This window comes from Tympanuchus pallidicinctus, unplaced genomic scaffold (genome assembly GCF_026119805.1).
Source record: "Tympanuchus pallidicinctus isolate F22 unplaced genomic scaffold, pur_lepc_1.0 scaffold33, whole genome shotgun sequence".
NCBI lineage: Eukaryota > Metazoa > Chordata > Aves > Galliformes > Phasianidae > Tympanuchus > Tympanuchus pallidicinctus.
The window spans coordinates 3,530,061-3,547,355 of NW_026294751.1; the positions used below are offsets into that span (position 1 = coordinate 3,530,061).

The 17,295-nt window shown below is 56.3% G+C and overlaps 2 protein-coding genes across 3 annotated transcripts; both read left to right on the forward strand.

The window, feature by feature from the left end:
* On the forward strand, positions 1 to 12,109 carry YTHDF2 (YTH N6-methyladenosine RNA binding protein F2). The gene is given in 6 exon segments (XM_052698725.1): positions 1 to 217; positions 415 to 439; positions 704 to 783; positions 3,993 to 4,967; positions 4,969 to 5,577; positions 11,883 to 12,109. Coding segments are annotated over 6 exon segments (1,740 nt in total). The 5' UTR covers positions 1 to 190; the 3' UTR covers positions 11,907 to 12,109.
* A 2,817-nt stretch (positions 12,110 to 14,926) lies between these two features.
* Positions 14,927 to 16,873, forward strand: LOC128088365 (peptide methionine sulfoxide reductase MsrA-like). Of its 2 annotated transcripts, XM_052698820.1 has the most exons (6): positions 14,927 to 15,061; positions 15,168 to 15,236; positions 15,325 to 15,444; positions 15,635 to 15,739; positions 16,292 to 16,398; positions 16,623 to 16,873. In XM_052698820.1, the coding sequence occupies exons 1-6, from the start codon at positions 14,989 to 14,991 to the stop codon at positions 16,779 to 16,781; spliced, it is 633 nt and encodes a 210-aa protein (XP_052554780.1). In that variant the 5' UTR covers positions 14,927 to 14,988; the 3' UTR covers positions 16,782 to 16,873. The 2 variants fall into 2 exon arrangements, with proteins under 2 accessions (XP_052554780.1, XP_052554781.1); XM_052698821.1 differs by lacking the exon at positions 15,635 to 15,739.
* The last annotated feature ends 422 nt before the right edge of the window (positions 16,874 to 17,295 follow it).

Here is a 17,295-nt window from a genome sequence, read left to right on the forward strand (position 1 = left end):
ATAGACGCGGGCCGGAAGGAGAGGCGAGGCGGGGGGAGCGGGCTAGAGCGTCGCCTCAACCAGGCAGCCGCCGCGGGCGAGTCGGAGTCCGCCAAGCAGCCGCGCCGCGCCCGCTCCCGGACAAAGCCGCCACTGCCGCCCGCCGCCCCGCCCCGCCCCGCCCCGGCAGCAGCCGCTCCGCCGCGGAGCCATGTCGGCCAGCAGCCTCCTGGAGCAGGTAGGGGCCTCGCCGCCGCCCCCCGGCCTCCCCTCGGTGGCTCCGGGCCTGGCCCGCTAGGCGAGGCCGCGGCTGAGGCCTAGCTGCGGGGCGCGGGCCGGGCCGGGCCTTCCTCCCCTTCCTTCCCTTCCCGCCGACTGCGGCCGCCCCTCCCCTCACTCACCGCTCTCCCTTCTCTTTCCATGCCGCCTCCGCAGAGACCCAAAGGCCAAGGCAACAAAGGTGAGACGGGGCCGGGCGGTGCGGATGGGCGCGGGGGGAGCAGAGCCGGGAAAAGGGCCGAGAAAATAACGTTAAAAAACAACAACAAGAAAACACCTTAAAAGTGCTCACGGGGAGAGTTTGTGTGCGGAGGAGAGCTTGGCTTGGCTTTGCCCGCCGTGTGGTGGCACAGCGCGGTCCCGGGGCCGGCCCGGAGGAGGAGGAGGCGGTCGGTCGTGTTGCTGCTTGTTGAGCGCTTCCTAACGCCGCGCATCTCTTCCTCAGTGCAAAACGGCTCCGTGCATCAGAAGGATGGGCTGAACGACGACGACTTCGAGCCTTACTTGAGCCCTCAGGCCCGGCCGGTGAGTGAGCTGAGCTGCTGGAGCTCTGCCGTGCCCGTTGCGCTCTGCTGCTTGCCAGCTTCCCCTCGTCGCCCCCTGTTCGTGTCCCCGTGCTTCTCCCAGCAAAAGCTGCACTCGTGGGTGAGGGCTGGAGCTGTTGGCAACTTCTTGTGTCTTCCTTTTTGGGGCTTCCTACGGTTGAGGTTCAGCCCGCTGTCGGCTGTCTTGAAATTACTGCTTCTGGTCTTTCAGTTGTGTTGCTTTGGCTTTGTTTCTTTGCTTGTGTGTGGCTCGTTGTGGAGCAGATGCGCTGTGCAGCGTTGTGAAATTGTTTCATGAGATGCAGCCGTGCTGTGGAGGCATTTGGAAGATGCTATCTGTGCTCTCCTGTCTCTGCCAAGGAAACAGAAAATGTGTGTCATGGGGTTTTCTCCATTTCTCACCTCCCAGAACACTCTTGTCATCAGGGCTGATGGGACTTTCTTAGAACTTCAGTTAGGAGTTGAGGAGTTTGTGAGCAGCTCCTGAAAGTCAGGTTTCCCGATACTTTTCAGTTGTTGTTTGAGATTAGCTCCATTGCTGACTGCTCTGTCTCGTGAGCAGGAGGAGAGTGACACACAACAGATGGAGTTCAGCTGATTAGATGTTACAAGCATTACAGATAAACATCTGTAGTAAGGCTGAAGCAGTTCCTTCTCTTGGCTTCTTTTCCCTTTACTGTTGGGACTGGTTAAAAAAAAAAAAAAAAGCTGCTTTGTTTCTCCCTTTCTGTATTTTTTAATCACTTTTCCTGGTCAGTGTATCGTTTCAGATGCTTGTGATTCATGTTTTGTTGGAACGTATGAGCAGGTTTCTGTCTCAGTTAAACGCTCAGCAGGTATTTTCCTTGCTTGTGCTCTGTAAGGACCTGTTAGCTGTTGCACAATCTTGGGCATTCCACCTGTCCGTTAAGTAACTCTGCTCTATTTAGCTCCCTAAAACAAGTCACAGGCCTGAATCTGAGTTGCACAGGGAGAGAGGAGTGACTGCTTTCTCCACCCCTGAATAAAGCGAGCTGCTTCCTTTTCCCAGTGGTATTTTACTCCATTTTGGGCCACATCTCAACATTTAGTTTCTTCTTGTGCACGCGTGTCACAAACTGGTCAGGCTGTCGTGAGAAAGGACAGCAGCTGAGGAGGGGGAGCAGAGCTGTGGGAATGCAGCAGCAGTGAGGGAAAACCTCTGTGTTCACGTTGGGTGAAACTTGAGGGTGACTTTGCCTCCTTTTCTCTCACTGCACTGCGTTGCCCGTCGCTCTCATCCGTCCTTTGATGCCTCAGTGGGCAGCAAACAAAAAGCTGGGGTTCAGTTTGGATGGCGGAGCTGCCGAGCCCACGAGCTGGGCTGTGACAGCAGTGTCACACGTGTGCCTTTCTGGCGAGGGGAAGGGAGCTGAGGCTCTGAATTAAACGCAGCCAACTGTTGCAGAGTAATGCAGGTGCTTTCAGAGCTGCTACCTGAGCTGCCTGCGCTCACACCAGGTGACACCTGGTAAAGTTTCTTGGCTCTTTGCTGGAGAGCTGCAGTTTCAGGTGTGACTCTTAGCTGTCAGCCCTGCAGAATCACACTGCTGTGTGTTCTTAAGGCTCGGGAACACAGAGATTCCTCAGCTCCAGGAGTCAGTAAGCTTAAACCCTCCTTGTCTGAGGTGCAGATGCAGAGGAATAGTGAGTTTGAGGAATCAACTGCACGAGAAGTCTTAATGAAGAGAGTTAAAAGGCTTATTTGCATACCGATCGGTCTTTGTGCCAGTGCAGCAGGGCGAGGTGTGCTTGATAGCAAAGCAGAGCTGCAGAAATTGGAAACTACAGCTGTACCCTGCTAAGAGTTGATTGTTTTACTTCTGTGCCATCTTCCCTGGGAAAACAAAGGCTGCAGTAACTCTGAGCTTCACGCAGCGCAGGAAGTTTTGCAGCGTGTCGTGCGATGAACCGAGCAGCATTACCATAATTCCTGCTGATTTTCTGGAAGGGCTGAGGCTGCCCCAGCCCCAAACCTGTTGCTTTCCTTTGACTCAGTGGATAGTGGAGAGGTAAAACTGTTTCTGGAGGAGGCCAGAGCCATCTTGGGAGCCTCCATAGGCTTCAGTGTGGTGTGAAGTCTTGTGGGAGCTGCGCCTGGCGCACGAAAACGTGATTCAACAAAAAATGGAGCAGAGCTGCTGCGAGCCAGGCTCTTAAATGGGAACCCAGGCTGACTTTTCATCTCATCTGCATCGGGTTGGCATGTAAGCTGCTGTGTAGCACAAGGCTGTCTGCACATGGGTTCACGTTACTGGATGATAATGTCCATTAGTGTGGCTTGAACAGCTCCCCGGGGGGATGTTGGTTTGAATGCTGAATGACAGATGTTTTTCATGTAAGTGAACCTTAGTCATGTCTGAGAGTTTCCTAATTGTAAAATTAAACATTTGTTTTCATAACCTGAAGGCTATTTGGATGTTAAAAGGGAGACCAAAGCCTGCTTTGCTGTGCTGCAGAGGTCCCTGTGCTGCAAAGGGCTCCCAGTGCAGCACTACTGACTGCTCTCTGTTTTCAGGTATTTTTGAGTGTGTGCTTGCAGCGCTGGAGCAGCTGGCGTTCTGGCATTAAATCCTGTTTTGTTTGCAAGTTCTTGGGTATTTGGAGCTCTCAAATTGTGGATTGTCAGGATAAAGCTGTAGGAAGTGCAAGGAAGGGGCTTGTGCTAAGAGCAGCGAGGGATGTTTATGGTTTTGGCAGTGCAGTGCCACTGGACCTTTGCCCTCCGTATTGCCCTTCTCCACCTCCTTCCTCCAAGCCCTTCATCAAACACCCAGCAAAATAAGCTCTGAGACGTGCATTACCCAGGTGAGAAAAGCCTTCTTTCATAGAGAGAGGAAAAGCAGAAGATGATATCCGTGCATGAGGTAAGGTGCTGTTCTCAGAGCTGAGCAGGAGCTCCTGGGCAGCCCAGTGTGCGCCCTGCATGGCGCACCAAAGCTGTGCTCTGATCTCAGTGTGAGGAGCCTGCTGAGCCTTTGTGCTTCGTACTGGGGGCAGCGAAGCCGTTGTGGGAGCACCCCTAGCAGCAGAGGTGCTTGGGGCCAGGCCTGTTTGTGGGCTCAACCCCGGGGTGGGAAGGCTAGGGAAGCCAGAGGTGGCCCTTAGTCCTGGTCCCTGCCCGCTTGTTCTCCTGTTCCTAACTGTTCAGTGCTCGTTTTTCTCTTGCAGAACAATGCATACACTGCAATGTCCGATTCCTACTTACCAAACTACTACAGCCCCTCCATTGGATTCTCCTACTCGCTGGGTGAGGCTGCCTGGTCCACGGGGGGCGATCCCCCCATGCCCTACCTAACCTCCTACGGACAGCTGAGCAACGGGGAGCCTCACTTCCTCCCAGATGCCATGTTTGGGCAGCCAGGGGCCCTTGGCAGCACTCCGTTCCTCGGGCAGCACGGCTTTAACTTCTTTCCAAGCGGGATTGACTTTTCGGCTTGGGGGAATAACAGTTCTCAGGGACAATCCACTCAAAGCTCCGGCTACAGCAGCAATTACGCCTATGCCCCCAGTTCCCTGGGGGGGGCCATGATCGACGGGCAGTCCGCTTTTGCCAGCGAGACTCTCAACAAGGCTCCGGGGATGAACACCATTGACCAGGGGATGGCAGCCCTGAAGCTGGGCAGCACGGACGTGGCCAGCAACGTCCCCAAGGTTGTGGGTTCGGCCGTGGGGAGCGGATCCATGACCAGCAACATGGTGGCATCTAACAGCTTGCCCCCTGCCACGATCGCTCCCCCGAAGCCGACGTCCTGGGCTGACATCGCTAGCAAGCCAGCTAAGCAGCAGCCCAAGCTGAAGACCAAGAACGGCATGGCAGGTTCGAGTCTTCCCCCTCCTCCGATCAAACACAACATGGATATAGGAACTTGGGATAACAAAGGGCCGGTGACGAAAGCCCCCTCGCAGACCTTAGCGCAGAACGTGGCCCAGCAGCCCCCCCAGGCCTCCCCCCAGCCCGCGGCTCAGCAGATGAACAGCAGCCCTCCCGCGGCCCAGGCTCCCGGTGGGCAGCAGTCCCAGGCTCTGCCCCCTCCGCCGCCCGCCCCGCTGCCCGTCCCGCAGCCGGCAGCTCAGCCCGCGCGTTGGGTCGCCCCCCGCAACCGCGGCGGCGGCGCCTTCGGCCAGAACGGCACGGAGGGCAGCGGGGGTGGCGGCGGCGCAGCCCGGCGCTGGGACGGCTCCTTCGGAACCTCACCCGGTGCTGGAGAAGTTGAGGTCCATCAACAACTACAACCCCAAGGATTTTGATTGGAACCCGAAGCACGGCCGGGTTTTCATCATTAAGAGTTACTCTGAGGACGATATCCACCGTTCCATTAAATACAACATCTGGTGCAGCACAGAGCACGGCAACAAGAGACTGGACGCTGCCTACCGCTCCATGAATGGGAAGGGCCCCGTTTACTTACTGTTCAGCGTCAACGGTAGCGGTCACTTCTGCGGAGTAGCAGAAATGAAATCTGCTGTGGACTACAACACGTGTGCGGGTGTGTGGTCCCAGGACAAGTGGAAGGGACGTTTTGATGTCAGGTGGATTTTTGTGAAGGACGTTCCCAACAGCCAGCTGCGGCACATCCGCCTAGAGAACAACGAGAATAAACCAGTGACCAACTCCAGGGACACTCAGGAGGTGCCTCTGGAAAAGGCTAAGCAGGTGTTGAAAATCATTGCCACCTACAAGCACACCACGTCCATCTTCGATGACTTCTCACACTATGAGAAACGCCAGGAGGAGGAGGAAACTGTTAAAAAGGTAAAGGGGGGGTGTGTGTGAGAGGGAGGGAGGTCTGAAGGGCTGGTGGGTGGGTTTGGGGTTGGCTGTGTGCTGCCCAAGCAGGAGCTCCTTTTGGGGTGCAGTGTGTGCTGCCAGAGCTGGGCGCTGTCCTGGCAGGCAGAGCTCATAGCAGCTTGCCCTCGGGTTGCTGTAAATCCCAGACTTGTCAGTGTTGTGTTCAGTTCTATGAACTCCTGCAGCTCCTGGTTCAGAGATGCTGGACTTACAGAGCGGTGGGGACTCCGGGCAATGGCTGAGAAACAGAGCTGGGCTCTGGCAAGCTGTCTGATCCACCCCCTACCTCGAGCAGGATCAGTGTGACAGATGTTTCCCACTGCTTGTAAAACCTTCAGGCACAGCAGTTCCTGTCCCTCCCCGGGCAATCTAGCCCCGTGCTTAATTATCCTTCCTGTTAGAAGGCTTTGTCTAATGCCCAACCTCAATCTCCCTTGCAGCAATTTAAGTCTATGACTGCTGGTGCTCCCCTCTGGATGCAGAGCAGGTCATTGTGTTCCTGCTGGCAGTGAGCTGCTCCTGGCTGAGCCCTCAGCTGGGCTGCATCGCATCACAGCCCCCCGTCCCCCTCTGTCTGTTCTCTGGAGGGCTGAAAATTCTACCCAAACTCAGTGACCGTTCAAACCACCCGACCCCCTCTGCCGTATTTTGGTCAGAACAGTCATGACAAATTAGCATTAGCACAGCTTTCTGGGAGCTGGCCAAGTTTCCTGATCATCTCCTTAGTTTCAGCAGCGGGGAATTTTCCACGCAGCAGTTGAGGAACGGAGTCAGGAGCTGCAGCTGCTCACCTCAGCAGCTCGGTTCTTCATTTTTGCCATGCAGTTTGCATGGAACGTTGCGTGCACAAACGTTCCCACCAAAGGCAGTCGTGTGCTGCAGCTGATGCTCGAGCATTTGTGGTGTGTGAAGGAAGCCTGTAAGGCAGAATTCACTGCAAGGTGTGCAGAGGGAAGGTTCTCCTTCTGTTTTACATGTAAACTTGATCTCTGTGTGACCTCGCGTGGTTTCACGTGCTCTCCAGCCTGTCCCAAAGTGGTGATTTCTCCTTTATCAGCTGAGGTTTTGAATGCGATCCGAAATCTGCTCTGTGTGGGATGCTGTAGGAAGTGGGATTTGTGGTGTGCTGTGCATCTGACAGTGAGAGAAAGGGGCAGATCCCAGTGAGGGGAGAAGCACGGCAGGATGGAGGGGGAGGGGGATGAAAGCAATGAAAGTGATGAATGGAAATAGGAGAGAAGAAGGAAGAGTGACAGAATGGGGGAGACGTGGGGGAAGGAAGGAGGCAGACGGGTGGCCTTGCTGGAGAGCAAGTGGCCCTAAAGTGGGCAGGATATGAAAACAGGCAACACAGCAGTTCTGTTCACATGTACAGCATCTTTGCTCATCTCTCCAGTTGCATTTTGAAGGCTCCTCCCCAGAGATGCTCAGCTTCTCTGCAGCTTGCTGAGGGTCAGCAGCAGGCACAGCATGCCCAAACCTCCTCCTAGTGCAGCATCGGAGTGCGACCCCACGGTGCAGGAGTTTTGAGTAGGAAAGCATTTATTCTCTCAAAGGAAACTTAGTCATCCATCTCTGGAATTCACAGGCAAGGAGGGATTCTTGTAGATAGACAAAGCAAACGCCAGCTTTGCTGTTGACTCAGTGTTACATGCAGAGGGCCCCTGCCCTGTCACATCCGCCGGGGAGGAAATGAGTTGGGCTTTCTGCTGCAGTTTGACCTCTCTGGTGGCTCTGTGAGGATGGCTGGAGTTTCTCGCTGCTGTTTGGTGGCTTCATGGGGAAGCAGCTGAGTGAATGCTGCAGCCTTGGGATGCTGGCGATGCATTCTTGTCCTGCATTCCTGTCCCCTGAAGCTGAAATGTCTCAGGGTTTGGCTTGTTTGGAACTCAAGCTGCAGTTGTTTCACTTGGCTCTCAGCTTGCCTGAAGCTTTGTCTGCTTTACAGTTTGGTTCCTGCTCGCTGTCCAGGCAGATGGACGAGCTCTTGTGAAAGTCTGGGAACTCCTGAATGTTCTTTTGTGCTGCTTGCTGTGAGAGTCACTTCTGTAGAATGCCCAGAAATAGTTCCAAGAAATCAGAGGAGAAATATCTTGCTTAGTGCTGTGCTGTTCGCTCTGGCCAGCAGAGGGAGGCGGAATGGTTCAGAGCTGAAAGCGCTGCCGTCCTGCTGCTGTCTGCTCTGCCTGTGCCCACAGGCTCTCAGTCCTTCCCAGTGCCTTTCTCCACTGAATGCACTTTTATGAGAGCTCTGGGTGTTTTTGCTCAAACTGATGCAGCTGATCGCTGGCCTGATCCCAGCTGAAGGAACGTGGGAGTGCTGGAAGCTGCTGTGTGTGGAGAGTGGCAGCAGTGCCTTCCTTGGGAAGCCTGCTTTATCCTTGTGGGACAAAGAGCCCTTGGGAAGCCTGTGTGTTTCTAGGAACGTTGCAGTGACCTCAGCATGAAGGTCTGGATAGCAGAGGGATGTGCAGCTTGCGTGTGCAGGGCAGCAACTTGCCTCGTCTGGAAGCAGCATCTGTAAGCTGTGGAGGATCCCATTTTCTGTCTCACTGCCTCCCCAGGAGGAGCTGGGAAGGATGTGCTTGGGTGCAGTCGTGTCCTGTCCCATCCCAGGGCTGCAGCACCACGTGGGTCGGCCTCCTCACTGAGCTCAGACCCTCTGGAAGCAGAGATGGAAGGAGTATTGCTGCCCCTCGTGGGAGCTGGGGTGAGGGTGAGCAGAGTGGTGCAGTGTGAGCCTGCTGGGGACTATGCACAGCCCTGTAAAGAGGCAATGCTTTCTGATGCGTTCTGCAGAGCTCTTTTTTTCCTTCTCCATTTGTCCTACAGCCCAGACTGGCTCTGCTGTACCCCTCTGCTTGCTGTCCTGGCTGGCACTGCATTCACATTTCATTTTACCATACCCACAGTGTTTCCAAGCAGAGGATAACACACCTTGTTTCTCCCAGTTCAGTTCCAGGCCTCCTAAATCTGCCTGTCTGTGCCCTTCTGTCACAGCTCCGTAACGCACAAACCATGCTGCATGTTCCAGCAGCTCATTGCTGCCTTCAGCTTCAGGTTCCCTTTGGCCTCAGCATTGCAGCTCCGAGTCGCAGGATGCCCTGAGCTGCTCTTTCCTACCAAAGCATTGATTGCATTCGTTGTGAACCAGAATTTCCCCCTTTCAAGGGAAAGTCTTTAACAAATACAACAAGACTTTGTTCCTTCTTCAGCCGACTTGAATTGCGAGTGTGGTTGGCGAATTCCCTGGGAACCACATGGAGGTTTTGGTATGCGAGGAGGGAAAGGAGGGAGTGAGGAAGATGTCATCGCTGGTGGCTTTTATTGTGAGTGTTTGGGGTAAGCTGCTGGCACCGAGGTTAAGAGCTGCTGACACAGGCTGTGTTCTGGGTTATTTTATTAGCAGAGGCTTCTCCATAGGGAGCAGCTTGCCTTTGAAGCAGAGCATCCATCAGCCGTGTCATTTAGTGATGCTGGGCTTCCTGCCTGCTGCAGGACGTTGCCTAAAGCTGACCAGGATGCTGAGGAGCTCCAGAGGTGCGGTGATACGAGGCCCTGCTGCGTGTGCAGGGTGTGAGGAGGCTGAGGGCAGGCTGCTGACACAGCCATGCTGCTGCAGTGCCCTTTGTCTGCAAGATGCTGCTTTCTCCTGTCCTTTCCATTTGGAAATGGAGGCAGCATTTCTGGTTCCGTGCCTTTAGAGGCTCTGTATTCAAAGCACAGTGCTGAGCTTTCTTTTCTGTGATTGACAGCAGGGTCATTTCTTACAATGATACCCGATGTCAGCTTAAACTTAAGGTGAAGTCTAAGTAGAGCTTTGTCCCAGGGCTCTGGGGAAGGGTCTGCAGCACTTGCTTTGTGTGTGAGAGGAAGGCAGCATCTTCACCTTGGTTTTGGAGGCCTGCTGGGTGCATGCAAACAACACGTGAGCTCTGTGTGCAGCACGATGCAGTGCTAGGAGCAGATCTCTGCAAGCACGTGTTTGTCCATCTCTGAAAGCAGTCCTTCCTTGGAACAACTTGTGTCTCAGGAGCTCCTTGACCCAGAGGACCTCATCCAGGAGGAGGTGGGGAGCAGAAGGTTTCAGTGCTCTCTGTGTCTGCTTTGCTTCTTCCCATCTGCATCACTTCATTTCTCTAACCAAGCAGGCCAAACTCGCTGTGTTTTCTTGCAGGTTCCTCCATTTCTTCACACGTGGCTGCTGTTTTGATTAGCTCGGATGCCTTAGGGCCATCAGTGAGCTTTGCTGGCTTCCTTATGACCACATCAAACCACCAATTCCAGTGAAGGCCCTCAAGCTGCCCCCTGTGCCCAAGGTTATGCAGTCCTTAGCACTGCACTCATGTGCAGAGCACAGAGGTGTTCATGCCTTGATTCTGCCTTGAAACAGCCAGGTGGGCTTCTGCCTTTTCCAAAGAGCCAAGGGGAAAAGCAGGAGGATGATCAGCTTCCTGGGAATTGGGTGCTTCGTTTGTGCAATCCGAGGTGATGGTTGAGCAAGAAGAGGCTCATCCTTTGCAATCGGTATTGCGGGTGAGAGGGAGGATGAAGCTTTCTGGCTGCAGCCAGAGCAACATGTTTGATTTTGTCCTCTTTCATAGGTGAGGCAGACTGGGGTGGAACTTTCCTCTGTAGCTCTGATGGCTTTTTTCATGCTGGCAGGAGAAAAACCTGGTGTTTGGTTTGTAAATCAGGACTGGGGGCTGTTTGTGGAGCACTATAGAAGTGATGCCCAGTCTGTTGGCTGTGGCTGTGCCTCGAGCTGGGTGTGTTGAGAAGGGAAAGCTCTGCAGGGCAACTCTGAGGCAGTGATGGCTGTGATGCAGGACCAGGGCAGGTCTGAAGCCCATCTTGGGAGTGGGCACGTAGCAATGCTGTGCTGTGCTGGGCTGGGGGGGCATCCGTTGTGCAGCAGGACTGGGGAAGCAGAGCTGGGGGCTGGGTGTGCTGCTGGGTGAGGGGTTGGATGGCTGAGCTCAGCCCTGCAGGAGCGCTGCTGGCAGCATGCAGCCCTGGTGCTGGGAAGCAGGCTGATCCCAGTGAAGCTGGGAGCCACGTGCTGCCTCCTTCTGCCCTCTGATGGCCTTCTGCTGCCCCACAGGAGCACTGCAGTCAGGTGTTTGTTGAAGGTGAGAGCACACAGACGTTGCCATCCTGAGCTGCAGAGCCTGTGGTTGGGGCTGGATAACGAGATCTGCCATCAGCCTTCCTCACTGTTAGCAGGACAGGGCTGTGCTGCCACCACAGCCCCAGGGTCACGGTGTGTGCAGAGCAGGGCCACCACTGAGTGCTCCTGGCTGCTGCTGCTTCCCTGCAGAGCTCAGTGCCTCCAAGTGCTGTTGCTGCTGCCTCTCTGGGTGCCTTCTGAGCCGTTCCCCTGCACTGTGGGGCCGCAGCCCTGTGCCCTTGTTGTCTTTCTATCTGGGGTTTGGCTTCAGCGACTCACGTGGGTCCATGGCAGCTGGGGAGGTGTGATGTGCAGCTGCCCCTCTGCCCACCCTCAGCCACCTTCTGGGTTCCTGTGCTGCCCACCCAGAGCAGCACACCGTGTCCCTGTCCTCACCCAGACCTTTAGGGCTGCCCAGAAAGGCTGTGATGCCCCATCCATCCCTGGAGGTGTTCAAGGCCAGGTTGGATGGGGCCCTGGGCAGCCTGGGCTGGTGTTGAATGTGGAGGTTGGTGGCCCTGCGTGTGGCAGGGGGTTGGAGCTTTGTGATCCTTGAGGTCCCTTCCAAGCCTGGCTGTTCTGCGATTCCCTTTGTCATAGTTGGTTTTTTCCTTGTTCTTCCTCCCTGTGCTGCTCGGTTCTTCTCTCCCATTGCTCCCTTTGGTGTGGCGATGCCCTGCTGGCACTTAGCTGGAGGCACAGAGAGGAGGGGGACGCAAGCAGGTGTCTGCATCCCAATGGATGGATCCAAGTTGAAGGAGGGAAGATTGAAGTTGGATGTTAGGGGGAAGTTCTTCACAAGGAGAGCGGTTGGGCCCTGGAACGGGCTGCCCAGGGAGGTTGTGGATGCCCCGTCCTTGGCCGTGTTCAAGGCCAGGTTGGACGGGGTCCTGGGCAACCTGATCTGAATGTGGATGTTTGGTGGCCCTGCTGGGCAGGGGGTTGGAACTGCGTGATCCTTGAGGTCCCTTCCAACCCGGGTGATTCTGTGATCCCACATCCCTGGAAGGAGTGAGGTGGCACCCATGGGTGAAGGCAGGCAGCTCCTGCCTTCCTTACATGGGGCACCACTGATGCCTTCTCTCTTTTCCCCCTGCAGGAACGCCAGGGCCGTGTCAAATAGAAGGGCCTCTCCTCCCCCAGAGACTGCAGCAGAGATTGCATCGCGCCGTCTGTCGGAGAAAGGAAAGAAAGAGCAAAAAAAAATCCCAGAGAGAAATTAGGACTTGGTTGGGTTTGGGTTTATTTTTGGTTTATTTTTGGTTTATTTTTCTTCATTTCAGTGACTTCAAATGGAGGAGGAAAAAAAAAAAAAGAAAAGAAAAAGGACTGTGACAAACTCGAGGAAAAACAAGAGGAAAGCATTGGAATTTCACAAGACATAGGACTGAAAAAAAGGAAAAAAAAGGAAAAAAATACAGAAAAAAAAAAAAGTCCCTTCTAGGTTATAGAGCATAGCTGAAACCGTTCCCTTTCCTTTTGGCTTTGGTTGTGATTTCGGAGCAAACGCTTTGGTTTTTGTCTTTCTACTACGTTTTTTTTTTTATTTTAAGGCCCATAAGGGGCATTTTTGCCTTTTCCCTCCCCTTCCCCCCCTTTAATTTTTAACCCCACGCCTCCTCCCCTGGGTTTGACATTTGCACTTGGAGCACCGAGCCGCTGTGCAAAGCGGAGGAACTTTGTTATCCCCCCCCCCTCCCATCTGGCCTGGAAGAGGAGGAGCAGCCCGAGCACAGGGGGGCTTTGGGGCCTGGGATCCAGCAGATGTTGCCCACGAGGTTCTGTCCCAGTGGTTCCTTTTCCTCTGCCCAAAGGCTGCTCAGAAGCACTGGGAGCCCAAAGCGATGCTCTGCTCTGCGGCGCTGCGTGGCTCGCGGATGAGGTTTGTGTTGATGGCATTGGAAAGGTGGGGATGGTGTTGGAATAAAAAAGAAAAGAAAGAAACCAAAAACCTCCCGTTTTTTTGTTTACAGGAAAAAGAAAGAAAAAAAAAAAAAATATTGTAAAATGTGTAGTGATGAACTTGTTCCTTCAGTTCTTGTTAAGCCAATGAGGAATTGGGCGTCGCCTTTCTTTTCACCATTAATCACTTCTCAGTAATAAACGTGAGATCCTGTTGAGCATCACTGGTGTTTGCTGCTCCCTTTTTGCCTCCCTGTGCCCTGAGTGCAGGAATGCAGCAGCGTTCGGAGCCCCCCGTGGGGTGAGATGGGCTGAGGTGCAGCACCCATGGGTGCCATCCAGCCCTGTTTTGGGGGCTGGGTGCAAGAAAACTGCGCTGGATTCCACTGCGATCGCAGCATCTGTGCGTGGTTTGGATTTGGAGAGAAGCACAGAGGAACGCACAGCATTGCTGCCCTGCTTCCAGACACCAGGGTAGGGGCTGTTCTGGGGCCGGGGTTGTTGTGTGAGGGCTGCTGTGTGCTGCTGGGCCGTGCATCACAACCAAGGCTGTGCATCGCAATGCAGAGCTGTGCATCGCAATGCAGAGCTGTGCATTGCAACACAGGGCTGTGCATTGCAATGCAGAGCTGTGCATTGCAACACAGGGCTGTGCATCACAGTGCAGAGCTGTGCATCACAACCAGGGCTGTGCATCACAACCAGGGCTGTGCATCACAACCAGGGCTGTGCATCACAACCAGGGCTGTGCATCACAACCAGGGCTGTGCATTGCAACCAGGGCTGTGCATTGCAAACCAGGGCTGTGCATTGCAAACCAGGGCTGTGCATCACGACACAGGGCTGTGCATTGCAAACCAGGGCTGTGCATTGCAACCAGGGCTGTGCATCACAACCAGGGCTGTGCATCATGACACAGGGCTGTGCATTGCAAACCAGGGCTGTGCATCACAACCAGGGCTGTGCATCGCGACGCAGGGCCGCGCAGCGCTCTGCTCTGTGAGGTTGTGCATTGCTGCCCACTGCTGTGTGTCGTTGTGCATTGCTGTAGACACGTGCTCTGCTGTGCTGTGTGGGGTTGCACACTGGTTTGTAGCTGTGCGATGCTCTATGAGCTTCCCCCCACCTGCTTTGGGGCTGCAGAGCTTTGTGCTGATTTCTGGGGTCCCCTCTGCCTTCTGTCATCCCCCCTTTCAGTGTGTGCTGCCCCCACCTTGGGAACCAGGGGTCTCAATGGGCCCTGGCTGCATCCCCTTACCTGGGGTGTCGTAGGGCTGCTCCTTCTGGCTCTGGTTTTAGCATCTCTCAGCCTGGGCTGCCTCCCCACTTTGGCATTCGCTGTGCCTTAATGGTGTGACATGAAATCAAGGTCTGCAGCGAACACGAAACGCTGAGGCTGATGGCTGGGGGAGCACAGTGCTGCTGGGGGGGGTCCTGGGGTGTCTGGAAGAGGGGGAGATTTGGGGATGCTGCTTCCTTTGTGCTCTCCCATGGGGGGGTGATTTGCTGTGAACCTCCTGTCCATGAGGACGCCGTGCGAGGTGGGGTGGGGATTTGGGGGAGGGGGACAGACCACAATGGTGAGGGTCTGTGGGGATCCGTGGGGAATAGGAGACCCCCAGAGGTAGGGAAACGTGGGAATGGGGGATGATGGGGATGTGACCCGTAGGGATAGGGATAGACAGGGATGGGAACCTGCGGGGATGAGATTGGGGGGTGTTAGGAGACCCATGGGGATGAGGGGTCTGTGGGGACAGACCTACAGCAACATGGGGAATGCAGGACACGTGGGGACCCATGGGGGACAGGGGCGATGTGGGTGGGGGTCTCAGCAGCACTTCCTTCCTTTGTCCTTCTATGCTGGGGGCTGGGGTTGGGCTCCAGCCCCCAATCCTGCATGGGGTACAGGGCGCTGGGTTGTCCCACGGTGACCCTGGGGCACATTAATGGTTGACAGAGGACCCGGTTTGGGTCCACTGCCCCATGCGATGGATTCTCTGCTGTCTGTAGGAGTTGTGCAACAGCCACCGTGCTGCATCCATTCCCCTGAACAGGGCACGAAAACCCCGCTGTCCCCAAAGGGAAGGAGGGCACGGCAGCCCCATGCGCTCACGACACGCACTGTCCCCAGCTCCGTCCCCATGTCACACATCAGCCCTGTTTGTAGCCCCGTGTGCTCACACAGCTCCTGGCTCTGCCTGCGGTGCCCCGTCCCTCCCAGTGCTCCCAGTGCTCCCAGTGCTCCCAGTGCCAGGGCTCAGCCCAGTCCAAAGTCACAGCGGTGGCACAGCTCTGAGGTGGCCATGCTGGATCCCCAGGCACTCCCCAGCCCCAGCGCGGCTCTGGCAGGCAGAGCAGAGCGGCTGCACGTGGAGGGTACCCACAGGGCTCCTTGGGGTTGGGTTGGGGGGTCCCAGATCCCAAATCCCAGGGAGGGGGGATGCGACCCCTCCGGGGAGCCCTGACCCCCATCCCTACGCAGCCACTCACGCCGTCACTGGGAATCCCACGCTGCCTCCTTTCCCCCCTGAGATGCAGACGGCGATTTTTGGTGAGCGCTGCCCCCAGCCCCAAATTGGGAACCCCATGACCTCTGTGGGGTCACCCCACTGCCTTCCTCCCCCCTCCCCTCCCCACAGGCATGGGTTGCTTCTGGGGAGTGGAGCGGCTCTTCTGGGAGATGCCGGGGGTCTTCTCTACCCAGGTGGGATACGCGGGGGGCTTCACCCCCAATCCCACCTATGAGGAAGTGCGCTCAGGTACCGGGGGGTTCTGTCCCCAAAATGTCCCCGTTGTGGCTGTCATTTACCTTGGGTGTGCCCCTGTGATTTGGGTGTGGGGTTTGGCTGGGCAGGGGCATTCCGTGAGGTGGGGAGGTTTGTCCCTCTGTGCCCTCGGTCCCCAGAAGGGAAGGACTTTGGGGTGGAAGGGACTGGGGTGTCCCCACAGGGCAGACGGGGCACGCTGAGGTGGTGCAGGTGGTGTTCAACCCCAACAAGATCAGCTATGAGGAACTGCTGAAGGCTTTCTGGGAGAACCACGACCCCACACAGGGTATGGGAGAGGGATGGGATGGGATGGGATGGGGTGGGATGGGATGGGATGGGATGGGATGGGATGGGATGGGATGGGATGGGATGGGATGGGATGGGATGGGATGGGATGGGATGGGATGGGATGGGATGGGATGGGATAAAATGGGATGGGATAAAATGGGATGGGATAAAATGGGATGGGATAAAATGGGATGGGATAAAATGGGAATGGGATGGGGATTGGCATCGGATGGAAATGTAAATGGGATGTGTTGGGATGGGGATGAGAATGGGGATGGGATGGGATGGCATGGGATGGGATGGGGATGAGGATGGGACTTCAGCCCTGGTGCCATTTCTGGAGCCCTGGCCAGGCAGTTCAACACCAAACACCACACCAGCCCCATCTGAGCTCCTTTGCACCCCCATCCCTCAGTGCTCACGTAAACCCATTTAGCAGCCACTGCCTTCCCCGTGCCTCGGTTTCCCCATCTCCATCAGCATAAGCTGAGGCCCCACAGTGCCTGTCAGGGTCATTGGTGCCCCATAACCCCCCAGTGCTGTCCCCCAGGGATGCAGCAGCAGGAGGACGTGGGCACCCAGTACCGCTCCATCATCCTCACGCTGAACCCCCAGCAGCAGGCGGCCGCGCTCCGCAGCAGGGATGCTTACCAGCAGGTAGGTGGGACGTGGGGACCCCTCTTGGGGGCACCAGAACCCCCCTTGGGGACAGCAGGGCCTCTCTTGGGGACATTGGGACACCTCTCCGGGAACACAGGCTGCTATCCCCTGTCTCAGGTGTGGGGCAAAGCCCCACTATGGCAATGCCACGCTATGGGGCAGTGGGATGGAGAGGTCTGTCCCGGTGTTCCCAACTTGTCCCCACCGTGGGGCTGTGCCAGGAGCTGAGCCAGCAGCACCGAGGGGACATCACCACCACCATCGAGCCAGCAGGTGACTTCTACTACGCCGAGGACCACCACCAGCAGTACCTGCACAAAGTGCCCGGGGGGTACTGCGGCCTGAAGGGCACCGGGGTCCCCTGCCCCGTTGTGCCCTGAATTCACCGTGCATCCCCAGCACGATGTCCCCGTGTCCCCGCAGTGCCACCCAAGCTCCTTGCTGGGAGATTAAAGCTGCATCCCCTCCATCACCCGGTCCTGTGCTGTCCCACGTGTGCCTGGGGGCGAGGGGACAGTGCTGGGGGTCCGTGTCTGTATGGCTGGGGGGTGATGGAGGGGGGGGGTCCATGGCCGTGGGGCTGATGCTGGGGGGCGGTGGGTCACCGTCTGTGCGGTTGGGTTCCGTGGGGGGGTGCAGTTCCGATGCTCGCCACCAGAGGGCAGCACCAGCGCGGGTTCGGAGCGGGTGGGAGATGCGGGGGTCCCGGCTCCGTTGTCGCCGCGGTTGTCACGCGCAGGGGGACGCGGGGCTGCGTGCGGGGGGACACGGACACAACACACGGAACCGTCGGGACGGTGAGGGGATGAGAAAGGACGGTGGTAATGTCCTGTGCTGGTGGGGGGGGGGGAGGGGGCAACGACGTGACACGGGACGTTCGGACACACGGACACA

Excerpts from the sequence above, each read along its gene's own strand:
- LOC128088365 (XM_052698820.1), top strand. The coding sequence starts at position 14,989 with ATGCTGGATCCCCAGGCACTCCCCAGCCCCAGCGCGGCTCTGGCAGGC. Across the intron at positions 15,445-15,634 it reads CTATGAGGAAGTGCGCTCAG|GGCAGACGGGGCACGCTGAG; the intron begins GTACCGGGGGGT and ends GTGTCCCCACAG. Across the intron at positions 15,740-16,291 it reads GAACCACGACCCCACACAGG|GGATGCAGCAGCAGGAGGAC; the intron begins GTATGGGAGAGG and ends GCTGTCCCCCAG.